The sequence below is a fragment of the Tripterygium wilfordii genome, chromosome 8 (genome assembly GCF_013401445.1).
Source record: "Tripterygium wilfordii isolate XIE 37 chromosome 8, ASM1340144v1, whole genome shotgun sequence".
Lineage (NCBI taxonomy): Eukaryota > Viridiplantae > Streptophyta > Magnoliopsida > Celastrales > Celastraceae > Tripterygium > Tripterygium wilfordii.
The window spans coordinates 3,549,870-3,563,830 of NC_052239.1; the positions used below are offsets into that span (position 1 = coordinate 3,549,870).

Below are 13,961 nucleotides of genomic sequence, written 5' to 3' on the forward strand. Positions count from 1 at the left end.
GAATCCTATGGTGATCTTGGAGATGGGCAAGATATTCTAGTGAGGGTACATTCAGAATTAATGTCTTACTGGAGACATTTTTCGATCTGCCACTGCCTGATGTGACAGTGGGAGCCGACTTGCACTTGCAATGAAGAAAATTGAGGCTGCAGGAAGGGATGTGGTGGTATATCTCCGCGGGCATGAAGGAAGAGGAATTGGTTTAGGCCATAAGCTTCATGCTTATACCATACAGGATGCCGGGCGTGATACGGTGGAAGCCAGTGAGGAGTTGGGATGGCCTGTAGATTCATGAGAAAATGGCATTGGTGCACAGGTAGAGCTATCTTATTGTAGAATCATTGTTCTGGTGACTCTAAAAGTGCTATTTGAGCTTGTTCATTATGCTGGTGGTATAAGTATTCCAAGCAGAAATATCCAACACAATTTTCATTTTCAAATTCTATAGAATGTATTAAGTAGGAGAGAATAGGGATTAGCAAACTTTAGCGGGAGCAATGGGCGCGCCATCAGGTGTCAGATTCAGGAACCCTAATAACCATCCTGCTGAAGTTCTGCATATTAGTGCAATTTAGGATCTAACTTTATAACTTACATGTCAAGAAACCTCATCACATCTAATTTGTGGGCATTCTATTGCAGATGCTAAGGGACTTGAGAGCTCGAACAATGAAGTCGATTAATTTGCAAGCAAGAAGTTGTAATTTGGAAAATTCAGCCCCCTTAGGCCCCAATGCATATATTCTGGGAATAATAATAGCCTTTTACACTCTGTCCTTTCTCTTTTTTGTAATTAATGAAAGTTGATGGAAAGGGCTTTAGCCTTCTACCCTCTTTCATCCTGCATAAATTGAGCCATCCAGTATTCTAATCATATTGGGACAAGGACAACCTTTCTACATAATCAGAGGACTTTAAAATGAAATCACTTCTTATGAACAATGCTCCAACAAGCCTCAAGACCGAAAGAAATAGAACAAAGTTTTTATTGATAGGTTTAAATTAATGAATGGTTAAGGTTAACAATGAAAGTTACATCTGGAGAGACATGGAGACTCTTCCTCTCCCTCTCTAACACAAGCACAATTACATATATAAGAATAATGGCTACTTTAGAGTCGGATGTCACGATGACCTGGTTCTTCTGGCACACAGCCATTGTCTTGGGTTCTCTATATCATCACCTGTTGTTGTTGGCACATGCCAACTGCCGTTCTCTGACTCCTGCAATTGATAGCACAGGGGATAAAATGATAGCTTAAAACCCTTTAATTAATGAAAGCAAAAGGTCTTGTGGTTGTATTAGGTTGGTTCAATGAAGCCTTAAGTCTAAACAACTGGCTGATCAACTCACCTGAATAACAATTGAATATGGGGGCGGCATGTGAAGGGAAACTCCCATTCTTGAGACAGACATGTGAACCTGCAAAAATTCCCAACAGCAGGATAAAGTTTATCATTTATTTACTCTTAACAGTCTAACCTGCGTCAAAAAATCGAGCAACCGAGCAATACAGTGCTTTAATCAGAAGATAAACCTTTATATCTAAATTCATCTAAAGGTTAATATGGTGCCTAAAAATTGGCTTGTACCGACTAAAATCCAACTATCCAAGTCAAAGGAACTGAGGCAAATATGCCGGAAAATAAACTCAGTTTAGAAAAAGGAGAGAAATATAAACATGAAAATAGATAGCACCAACCCTGATTGTATTGAAAACGTAATGGTATCAATTTTATCAATACTTAACCCATCTCTCGAAAACATTAAAGTTCCCATGCTATGAATGCCCTATCCATTCTTATAAAGCTAATATGATTTAACAAACAAAAACAAAACGTTCAAAGAAGTTTTCCCCTTGGAGAAGATGAGCTAATCCTATCAGTACTCAGTAGTTCCATAAAACTGCATGTCAGTGTTACATCCCATTATTGGGAACATAAAGTTGAGAAAGGGAAACAGACAATGTATACCATAATTATCGCTTTTACATTGTCCACCGTTTTTCTCTATGCCAAAAGTTAATGTGTTAAGCTAAGTAGCCGAGGCACTTTCAGTTTTGTTTTTTAACTTGGACAACCCAAGTTCAGGTCCCTTGGGTGCTTTTGAGAGCCAAAGTAAATCAAATCTGTGTACATAGCATAAAATGAAGTTTGAAGATACAGAAAGCCTTGTATTCAAGGGAGATTCAATAGATATAGCAATTATTCTGGCTATGAAGGTTGTGAAGCAAATATTTGCACAAGATAAAGTTAAAGGTTCAGAAAAAGAGAAAACTCTTGCTCTTGACAGAGGGTCAACATGTATGAACAATAGAAGTGGAGCAATCAAAATAGTTATGCTTAACATTTTAAAGTTTTTAAGACATACTGTGCAATTTAACCTAAACCATCATTTTTCAATTCCTTGCAAAATACCTATTCATCAAACTCACATATTTCTACGACTACACAAAGTATAGTAGAATTGCAAAGTTGAAACGCACATAAATATAGAAAGTAGAAAATCTAAAACATCACCATCACCACTGGACAACAAAAGCGTCATTGTGGTATCATAGACACTGTGCTATTGTAACTTATTTGCCATTCCTCGAACTAGTTACTTAACAGGAGCAGGGCAACTTCGGTTTCTGCATTTTGGTTTAAATTATTGTTATTGACCCCTAAACATGGTTGGTTCAGAGAAATTCACTTTACCACACAAAGTTCTTTAATATTTATAACTGAGCCTTTTGATTATAATAGACGTTTTTTTTTTGAATAGAAAAAATTTATTCAAGCACCGAAGGGGCGCAACCCACAACTACACCAAGGACGAGCAGTTAATAAGATCAAAAACATTTCTAGGGAAAGACAGACTCCAGAATTTTAGCAATCAAACCAATTTACAATAAAAAAAGTCTAGGGAGGAATCCTTGTTTTCGAAAATTCTGCTGTTCCTTTCTTTCCAAATCAGCCACATAACTGACATAGGAATGAGCTGAAAGAAATTCTTTTGGTCCTTGTCTTTTCCAATAGAAGGCCAAGCGAGCAGCTCTTTGTCTACAGTATTGTGAGAGACCCACCAGAGACCCAACATCTTCCAAACATTTTCCCAGACCTTTCTGGACCAGGGGCAGCGCAGGAACAGGTGATTAATAGACTCCGAATCTGCTTTACACAAATAGCATCTATTCACAAGAGAGAAGCCCCTCCTTTATAGGTTGTCTTGAGTTAAGATTCTCTGCCAAACAACCTCCCAGCAAAAGAAAATAACTCTAGGAGAAGCCTTAGACTTCCATAACCAGAGCCAAGGGAAAAGATTGTTACCAAGGTGCATGTAGTCCTTTAGAAGCTCTTTATAAAAGGAACTCACCGAGAACAATTTACTGTTTTCCAACTTCCAGCAGATTTTGTCTTCTTTTGTGGGATAGGTTTTTGCGCCATAAACCAACAGCCAGAAACTAGTAAACATTTCCACTTCCCAATCTTGAGCCTCACGAGTAAAGGTGATGTTCCAAGAGGTATCTCTATCATGAGTTTGAAGCAATTGAAAAATGGAGGCCCCCTTTTGACTAGCTAGACTGTAAAGATTTGGGAACAAATCCCTTAAAGAAGTGTCTCCAGTCCAGACGTCATTCCAGAAGCTTATAGAGTTTCCCTTACCAGCTTGATAATAAGTCAAAGCAAACCAGACCTCCCAACCCTTTCTAATGAATTTCCAAGGACTGCATCCATGAGGGTCTCTACTCTGCTTGGTACACTATCCACTATGCTCAGTGCTATACTTTACAAACACTCAGGTATATTGTATAAAATTTTGGTTCATATTGAGAAAAACCTAGTAAAGGAGTAAGGACGCCTCCATACATAACACTATCAACAAGGAAGGTTTTCTTGCTACAAGCATAATATAACACAAATCCCAGGGACACACATTAGAGTAGGGTAATCCAATAATTCACCCACACAGTGCAATAAAAAGCTGAAAAATAAAGATATGCATTAAAAATAGATAATACCTGATGCTTTTCTTTCCACCTTGGAAAAATGGTACTCCCCAGAAGCTGAAACAAGTGGTCCCGCATCTCATCGTTTGTCACCAGTAAACAATTGCAGCTAACAGCAGCGTACAACCAATACCTGCAAATTTACATGGAAACAAATTTTCAGGCAAAAGCAACACTGAAGGTTATTGAGCAGGTGGGAGTTGAACCCAACATCTTCGAATTTACAAATGATCCAAGTTTTCTTCCCCTACCACTAGTGCCTTAACAAACAACAAGAGGCATAGCAAATAATACATGTTGCATAAGAAAACTTAATCTTACGCATTTAAGTTTTCAAAAAGTCATACTTACCAATCATCATTGGAACCGAGAGGAGTAGAATAAAGAGCACCAGCCCGTGTCCAAGTTTCTAACCTCCTCTGGTTTTTAGGATGCTGAGCAGGACCACCAGTCACACGGCTTCTATGCAAAATAATAAGTGGGGATCTCTTTGATGGAATCATTTCACGTATCAGATTTACTACATTTTCAATCTACAATCGCAAGGTTCCTTAAGCATGCATCAGTATATCTCATTTCAAAAGCTAAGTGATTGGGGCAAAGGAGTTATCCTCAGCATTCTCTTACCTGGTTAAAACTGAATGTGCTCTGGTTAGCTAGTCCCACATTTGCACCATCTATGACTGCATCAAATGGACCATGCTGCTGGAGCCATTTCTGTTTGAGTTCCTTTCAAGTTAGTCAGGTACTCACTAACAACAATCTAATGCAAAACTAACCTTACAGGTGACATTTGCAAATATCATCCGTTAACTGTTTAATAAATCATTCACTTAAAATAGAAAAACCCTTAGCCTTAGGCCATGGTCTTTGACACAAGACAGCCAAAACTCAATTTAATTATTCTAGAAACAAAATGAATATGCAAGGAAGTGAACCAAAGTAGAATATTTAAGTTTATAAAGCAGCTCATGTGATGGTATCATTTGTGACACTGTCAAGTACTTATTAATCGGAGAAATTTTTAATCATTAAGTACCAACAATATTAAAGTTAGCCATGGTAACAAAAAGACATTGAATCATTTATTACAATCAATAATTTGAATGCACGACCTCTATAACCTGTATTTATAATTAATGTTAATTCTGTTGAAGCTGGTTTGTAAATTTACTAATGCATAAGGTAGATTGTACATACGATTCCAAGGGATGCCATATGGCATACCGCATACATGACAGTGGCCAATGTATAAGCTAATCTGACCAAAATCATAATTTTCCAAACACCATTTAACACGTGAGAATTATTTTAAAAAAAATGGCATACCTCAAATATGCCTTTTATTATCAACGGCTCAAAATATTATTACTTGAATATTTGGCATCGACTTTTACGTCGACAAGGATTTTGCTATTACGAACTTTATACAAAATAGTCAATTTAGTGCCAATAAGAGGCGCCATTGTTGTGTTTAGAGTGTGAAACTGATATAATGAGAACACACATTTCTTATGAAAGTCCGAAGTGCAATGGTCATTAGAAATGTGCTGCATAAAATAATGTTAACTGTTTTCTACGCGGAAAATGTGCCTAAATGTGGAGGAGATAAGGTAGTTGGTCTAACCTGGAACTGAATGAAATCCCCTTTAACTTCTCTCTTGCAAGCCAAGCTTATTAATGAGCTAGCAAAGTTCTCTGTTTCTTTTGGATCGATATCAATACAGACAAGCTTCTCTCCACATGATTGACACACACCCTTCTCATTCATTACAGTCTTTTCGACCCTCATTCTCCCACTTCCTAGCCACCCTTGCCCATGCCACCCTCCTCCTCCTTTAATAACTCCTTCTTTTACCAAGTTCACATCCCATTTTTCCATCCCTATTTCTGAAGCAGTCCCAGATTTAAACCAGTCTTCAATAATTCCAACGGTTGATTCTGTAACTTGTCTCACTGTAGCACGCAACCGATGCAGCAACTCATAAACCTTATCTGCCTTCTTTGTTTCAACACTTACTTTCAAAAGAGCACAAAGCTCAGGTTCTTCTGCCATTAAACCAGATCCAGCCATGTGCGCATCAACTGCATAAGCTTTATCCGCCTCTCCCTTCTCACAGAATCCAAGCAACGCTGGTTCATATGATCTCAACTTTGGTGGAATACCACATTGCTTCATTTGCTTCACCAAATCAAAAGCCATTTCTGGGTCATTCATCGCAGCAGCCAGCCTCGCCACACTTGTAAACGTGGCCTCATTTGGAGCAACTTTCTCACTAAGCATTTGCTGGAAAATCTTGAAGCCCCTTTTCAAACCCAAATCCGAAGGATCTTCACTCAATTCAGCAGAAGAATCATGACAAGAGCACAAATAGAGGACTACATTGTAATGATGTACATTAAGTTGGACACCATTACCCCTCGCCTCATCATAGAGTTGAAGGGCTTCAATAAGTTTGCGATGCCTGGAGCACATGTCCAACTTGAATTTCAACACAGCCTCAGGGGCTTCCCTGCGTTCTTTCTTCTTTGACTTGTTGGAAACATGAGCACGTGGTGAGGATTCCCGAATTGGTGATTTTGCAGATAGAGGTAAGCTGCATAAATGGGCTCTTCCATTCATCAAGAAGTTACAGTTAATAACGTTGATGGGTTTTCCAGGGAAGCAAGTACGATAACCAAGGAGGGCACGACTGGTGTGGCATGGACTCGAGTGGATTTTGACAAACAGTGACAAGAAAGGACAAGTTCTGGTAAGTGAAGGCACTACAAAGCTCCCACGCAGCATTAGTCAGACCTACTAATATTCCTCCTCTTTTGCTTCTATGCAACCCTTTTATAACTGACTGCAATCACAAAAACAATCCCAGCAAGCTGCTTCAACATATGCTAAACATCAAAATACAAAAAAGAAACAAAATCATGAATACGTGTATACACACACGTGCGCGCGTTTACTTCATGTCCTTTGTTGAGCATTTGATCGAACAGGTAGCATACAAGGCACTCCAACAACATAAGCAGGCTATACACAATCATATGGATGGAGCCCCCTTTGAAACAGTAAGATGAAAATACCATATAGATGCATATTCAATTTATTCAAGCAGGGCAAAAATATATATACCCAAGTCCAGAAAGCAAAAACCATCCATGAAAATAGCAGCAGGAAGCACAAAGACAACATCTTCAGAAATCAGAACAAGAGTAACAAAAAAAAAAAAGCAGAAAGTTTCGCACCAGATAAGTTGGGATTCTGGAATACGGGCGTCTCAAACTCCTAAATGGATGAGCAGAACCGGTACTTGGAGCAGGAGAAAGGCAATCATAGATTTTTTTTTTATGTTCAAGAGCCCCTGGTTTGCAGATTGAGATAGGAAGCTCAGTCGGGGGTCCCACTTGGTTTGCCTCTCTTCCTCTTCTCAGGGAGATATGGGCAAGCTTCCTAGTTCCCAGGGACCTCCATTTAGGTATCGTATTTACGTACTTTCCTGAAAAGAGTGGAGTGGCCGCCCGTCTCGAGTTGCTCGTCAGTTCCGGCTGGTGCAGATGGTCCAAAACCCTAACAGCATCTGCATAAGTTTCTTTTAACAAATTTTTAAAATACAGATAAAATAAGATTTTCTATAAATTCTTAAAATACAAACAAAATATCACTTTTCCTTACAAAATTTCTATCCAATCATCACTACATCATATTACTTATCATCATGTTCTTTATCCCATTAAAATAATACTTCTCTCTTTCATTTATTATTTTATAAATATAAATTAATTTTATTGAAAAAATCTAAAATAACGTTTTGTTTTGCAAAATTAAGAACATGTACCCAGAATATGCCTCCAAAATTCTAGTGGATGAAATCAAGAACATAGACCCATGTTTAAATTCTAATGGATGAAACATACATTTAGCTCCAAATGGTAATTCATAGTATCAGTGTATTTATAAACCTGGGTAAACATGGCATTTCTGAATTAATGATACAGGAACAAGTAAACTAATGATATGGATTCTCACAAATATAAACAGAAGTTTCGATTGTGAATATGTAAATTTAGAGTGCTGGTGATATAATTTGTATATAAAGCCTTGATTGAAAGCAATAGAAGTAATTTGCCAGAAGAAGAAGAAGAAAGAAGAAGCTTAGCGATCAATAAATTGATTGACTTGAAAAACCATACACAGATGCAGAGGAAGCTAAAATAAGCAACCTCTTACAAACAAAATATAGTCGTTGGTGTCTGATTAGACTACCAATGGTTACGAAACTACAAAAGAGAACAATAGGCCAATGGCCCAATCAATTCAGCCCAGTGGAATTAGTCCAATGGGTTTACAAACTAAAGAACAAGAGAGCTAATAATAACAATAGGGCTCAAGCCCAACAACTTCAGATCTTCTTCTTCCTCATATCTGCAAGACAGACAAGAGACGGAAGCAGCACGACGGAAGCAATACATAGAAGAGCATCACGCAGAAGAGAATCTTATCATCCCCCCTCAAGCTGAACAGGAGGAATTAACAATTTGTCATGTTCAGCTTGACGAGTAGGTGATTTAGACGCTGGACAGTGAGTGGCTTGGTCAACAAATCAGCTGGTTGATCTGTAGATTTCAGGTAAGTCAACTTCAACATCCCTTGTGTCAGCTTTTCACGAACAAAGTAGAGGTCTAGTTCAATGTGTTTAGTTCGTTCATGAAACACTGGATTGTTTGCTATGTGCATAGCTGCCTGATTGTCGCAATGAAGTATCATAGGGTTCATGAGATTGATCTTCAATTCCTTGAATAAATGATCAATCCATGTTAATTCACTGGTTGTTGATGTTATAGCTCTGTATTCAGCTTCGGCAGAAGACTTGGAGACGGTTGGTTGTTTCTTGGATTTCCAAGCAATAAGAGCCTCTCCAAGTTTGATGCAAAAACCTGTTACAGAACGTCTAGAATCTTGACATGCAGCCCAATCAGCATCACAGTATGCTTTTACCTGCAATGTGTTAGTGATAGGATAGAAGAGACCTTGGCTATAGGTCCCTCTTAGATATTTCAAAATTCTTTGAGCAGCAAACATATGTGAATCTGTAGGAGCATGCATAAATTGACTTAAAGTATTAACTGGAAAGGTAATATCTGGTCTAGTAATGGTTAGGTACATTAATTTACCTAACAGTCTTCTATATTGTAAAGGATCTTCAAGTTTTGTACCTGTTGTCAATGTTAGTTTTGTATTGATGTCCATAGGAGAATTATTTACCTTACAGGTCATATATCCTGAGTCCTTAAGTATATCTAAGGTATACTTTCTTTGTGTGATGGATAAACCCATATTAGTATGCTCAATTTCAAGACCTAAGAAATATTTTAATAAACCTAGATCTTTTATTTTAAAACATGAAGCTATATAAGTTTTAAGTTGTTGAATTAAACAGTGATCATTTCCTCCTATAGCCATATCATCTACATATAACAAAAGAAACACAATACTATCATTTTTCTTATAATGAAATAAAGAATAGTCAGCCTTACTCTGTTTGAAACCAAAATACAATAAGGCTTCTGTGCATTTCTTGTTCCACTGTCTAGAGGCCTGTTTAAGGCCATAAAGTGATTTATTTAATTTGCAAACATGTTTATTATTCTGTAATTTATAACCTGGTGGAGGTTTCATGTAAACCTCCTCATCTAGATCACCATTTAGGAAGGCATTGTGAACATCTAAGTGATGAATTGACCATCTATACATAGTAGCCAATGCAAAAAATATCCTAACAGTGGTCATTTTAACCACTGGTGCAAATGTTTGTTGATAATCAAATCCCTCAGTTTGGCTATACCCTTGAGCAACAAGTCTAGCCTTAAACCTTTCCACAGTACCATCTGGATTATACTTTATTTTGTAAATCCATTTTGAACCTATCGGTTTCCTGCCTGGGGGTAATTCTACTAAACTCCAAGTATTGTTTTCTATAAGTGCCTTCATCTCTGTCTCCATTGCTTGACACCATTCTGGATTAACAGAAGCTTGTTTATAAGTCTTAGGTTCTTGGATGTGACATATATTGGCAATAAAATGTTCATGACTAACATTTGCACATTCATAATCTGCTAAATAAGCTGGTGGTTTTATAGGTATGGTATTTGTGATGTGTTGATTAGATATGCTATTTTGTGGTAGTAGTCCTTGACTAATGCTGCTAGTTGTTTGTAAGGGCTTGTCATTATTTCTGAAAGGGAATTCTTGTTCCCTAAATATTACATCTCTAGAAATAAAAATCTCATGTGACTTTAAGTCAAGAAGTCTGTATCCTTTAACTTCATTAGGATAACCAAGAAAAATACAAGCTCTGGCTTTTGGATCAAATTTATTGTGAACTGGTCTATTAGTCTTAGCTAAGCAGTAGCAACCAAAGACTTTTAAGTAGCTATAATCTACTGACTTATCAAAAACAATAGAGTAAGGAGATTTCTTGTCAGTAATTCTACTTGGCATCCTATTTATGAGATAAGTAGCAGTTAAAATGCAGTAAGACCAGAATTCCTCTGGTAGACCAGAAGTAATTCTCAGAGTTCTTGCAGTACTAACAATGTGCTGATGCTTTCTTTCAACAACCCCATTTTGTTGGGGTGTGAAAATGCATGATTTTTGATGCTGGATGCCTTGTGATAAGTAAAATGTAGCCATGTCAAATTCCACACCATTATCAGTTCTCACAATTTTGACAACTTTGTTAAACTGGGTGTGAACATATTTTATGAAATTTTTAATGTGATCTCTGGTCTATGCCTTAGATGTCATTAGAAAAGTCCATGTCATCCTTGAATGGTCATCCACTATGGTGAGGAAGTATTTATAGCTATCTATGGAAACAACACCATTTGGTCCCCAAATATCTAAATGTAGTAAATCAAAACAAGCTGTGGATCTAGTGTTGCTCAGTACAAAAGATTTTATTTTCATTTTACCTAACACACATTCATTACATTCACCAATCTTAGAAGAAATAGATTGAGGTAAAAACTTAGATACATTATCAGAAGGATGTCCTAGCCTTTGATGCCAAACCCTAGTGTTCATAATCAGATTAACATGTCCTAGCTTGGTTGACTCTGCAGCCTCATTCTTGGTAAACCAGTATAAACCCTTTTGCAAATCACCCAATCCAATCTTCTTCAAGGTGGCTACTTCCTGCAGTAGACATTTGTCCTTTGTGAATATCACATCATACTTATTTGTTCTAGTCAGTTTACCAATGGATATTAGACTAAAAGCAAACGTAGGGACACATAAAACATTCCTAAGGATGACCTTATCTGTGAGCCTAACTTCTCCTACATGAGTAATTTTATGTTGCTGACCATTAGGCAGGATGACAAATGCATTATGAACAACATGATATGAAGTGAATAATGCAGTATTACACACTACATGATCTGTGGCTCCACTATCCAAAATCCATTTATGTAAATTTTGCTTGTTAAGAAGAAAATTTATACCTGTCCCTGCTGCAGTAGATGCCACAACATGATTTTCTGTACTAGTTTGAGGAGCAGTCACTTTGGATTTTAGAAAATTTATGATCTGCTCACACTGATTGCTAGATAGGTCAAGAGTAGTTGATTGTTGTTGAGGTATGTCAACTTGTATCATGTTAGCTGCAGCAAAAGACTGGTTCTGAGGTTGAAAAGAAGCTGTAGATGAATTTCCTGGTCTTGGTTTCTTGGTGAAGTTTGCTGGTAATCCATGTAACCTCCAACATTTGTCCCTTGAGTGATTAGTTAGATGACAGTAAGTGCAATACAATCCCTCTTTCTTGGAACTTTCATTGCTTTTGGTTGAGTTATTTCTCTGAAAGGGAGGCTTGTATGCACCTTGATTGGAAGGAGGAAATTTTCTTTTGAATGACATTGCAGCAGCCTCTTGTGAATTTTCAGTTTGCAGAACCTGTTGTCTTAATTCCTCTTGAATGATGATATTGTAGCCTTCTTCAGTTTTTGGAAAAGGTTTCATGAGTAGAATCTGACCACTAACATTGCTGTAAGCCTCATTCAATCCCATGAGGAATTGCATGAGCTTTTGTTTCTCTAAACTAGGACATTTACAGGAACCCTCACAATCTTGTAACTCATCCCAAATCATCTTGAGCTTAGAATAGTAATCTGTCACTGAAAGTGTACCTTGTTTAATTGAAGATAGTTGCTTCAAGAGATCAAACACTCTAGTTTCATTAGTTGCAGAGAACCTGTGCTGAAGATCAAGCTAGACTTCCCTTGCAGTTTTGGCACCTGAGATGGACTTTTGAATAGAAAGAGAGACTGAATATTTAATCCAGGTTTTAACTAAACCATTTGCTTGTTTCCATTGAGGATAAATAGGATCAAGTGGATCTGGAATAGAGAGAGTGCCATCAATAAAACCAATTTTATTTCTTGCTTCGAGAGCATCCTTGAAGTCATTACTCCAACTATGATAGCAAACTCCTGTGAATTCCATGGGGATGAGTTTCTGAATGGATAAATCACCATTTGTAACCACATAAGGGTTGCTTGCCACATTTGAAGCAGTATTATGACTGCCTTGTAGAAGACTCTGCAGTTGAGCAAGAGTAGACAGAAGAGTATTAGGATCATTTAGTAGTGGGACTGAAGTTGGTGGAGGTGGTGTGGGTGGTGGTGATGATAATGGCGGTGGAGGTGGTGCTTGGCCTTGGCCTGAGAGAAGTGCTTGTGCACTACGAATGAGCTCGGCAAATTGAGCTGAAGAATCAGTTGAGATGGAAGAATTCATTAACCCTGTTAGGGCAGAAGGATCAATACCGCTCGATACCATGATATAATTTGTATATAAAGCCTTGACTGAAAGCAATAGAAGTAATTTGCCAGAAGAAGAAGAAGAAAGAAGAAGCTTAGCAATCAATAAATTGATTGACTTGAAAAACCATACACAGATGCAAAGGAAGCTAAAATAAGCAACCTCTTACAAACAAAATATAGCCGTTGGTGTCTGATTAGACTACCAACGGTTATGAAACTACAAAAGAGAACAATAGGCCAATGGCCCAATCAATTCAGCCCAGTGGAATTAGTCCAGTGGGTTTACAAACTAAAGAACAAGAGAGCTAATAATAACAATAGGGCTCAAGCCCAACAACTTCAGATCTTCTTCTTCCTCATATCTGCAAGACAGACAAGAGACGGAAGCAGCACGACGGAAGCAATACATAGAAGAGCATCACGCAGAAGAGAATCTTATCAGCTGGTTCAAGTCCAGACCATTGTTCTTTGCAAATTTAGAAGAGAGGACTGTTTACTTTGTGGGTTTTGGAGAATGAAATCAGTAGAAGCTTGAAATCTGTGAAGCCGTGATGACCAATCCGCAAAGCTGTGAAATCGGTGACCAGCTGCAACAAGATCGACGCACAGCGGTGAACAAGATGACGGTAATCTGAGAGATATGTTGAAGAGAGAGGAGAGAGTCAGATAAAATTAACAAAAAATATTACTTCCTCCATCCCGTTTTGATTGTTACCTTCAATTTTACACACAGTTTAAGAAAATGTATTACTCCTCTTCAATTTGACATTTATATCCTCATTTATTGAGTTGATTGTTGAGTTCTTCTAAATAAGGGTAAAATAAGAAAAATGGATGAAATTAATTTTAATTAATGGAAATGGACAATTCATTTTGGGACATCCCACAAAGGAATAGAGGACAATTAAAATGGGACGGAGAGAGTATTTTATTTTTAGAGATGTGAACAGTGATTTTTTTTTTGGGCCCATGTTTTAGCTAGTCCAGTAATAAGATCCTAGCCCCTACCCAGAGGTGACAAAAAAAAATTGATTTCAAGTGGATCAATTAAATCGGACAATAACCTAATTTGAATTAGAATCTGAACAAGTAAAATAGACGAGATTTATGTGTATGAAACATACCCGGTTTTTAATCGTACAATATCCGAATTTT

At 37.5% G+C, this 13,961-nt stretch overlaps 1 protein-coding gene across 3 annotated transcripts; it reads right to left on the minus strand.

Moving 5' to 3' along the window:
• Positions 1-972: 972 nt before the first annotated feature.
• Positions 973-13,468, minus strand: LOC120004409 (proteinaceous RNase P 1, chloroplastic/mitochondrial). Of its 3 annotated transcripts, XR_005469528.1 has the most exons (9): positions 13,304-13,468; positions 7,233-7,564; positions 5,620-6,838; positions 4,620-4,709; positions 4,344-4,525; positions 4,005-4,125; positions 1,975-2,129; positions 1,355-1,423; positions 1,191-1,224 (listed from the first exon to the last, which is right to left on the minus strand). XR_005469528.1 is itself a non-coding variant. In XM_038853762.1 (8 exons), exons 3-8 carry the CDS (start codon positions 6,778-6,780, stop codon positions 1,126-1,128), a joined length of 1,722 nt encoding a protein of 573 aa, XP_038709690.1. In that variant the 5' UTR covers positions 6,781-6,838; positions 7,233-7,564; positions 13,304-13,465; the 3' UTR covers positions 973-1,125. The 3 variants fall into 3 exon arrangements, 2 of the variants coding, with proteins under 2 accessions (XP_038709690.1, XP_038709689.1); XM_038853762.1 differs by lacking the exon at positions 1,975-2,129 and having other exon boundaries at positions 973-1,224; positions 13,304-13,465; XM_038853761.1 differs by lacking the exon at positions 1,975-2,129 and having other exon boundaries at positions 1,088-1,224; positions 7,233-7,554; positions 13,304-13,466.
• Between the last annotated feature and the right edge of the window lie 493 nt (positions 13,469-13,961).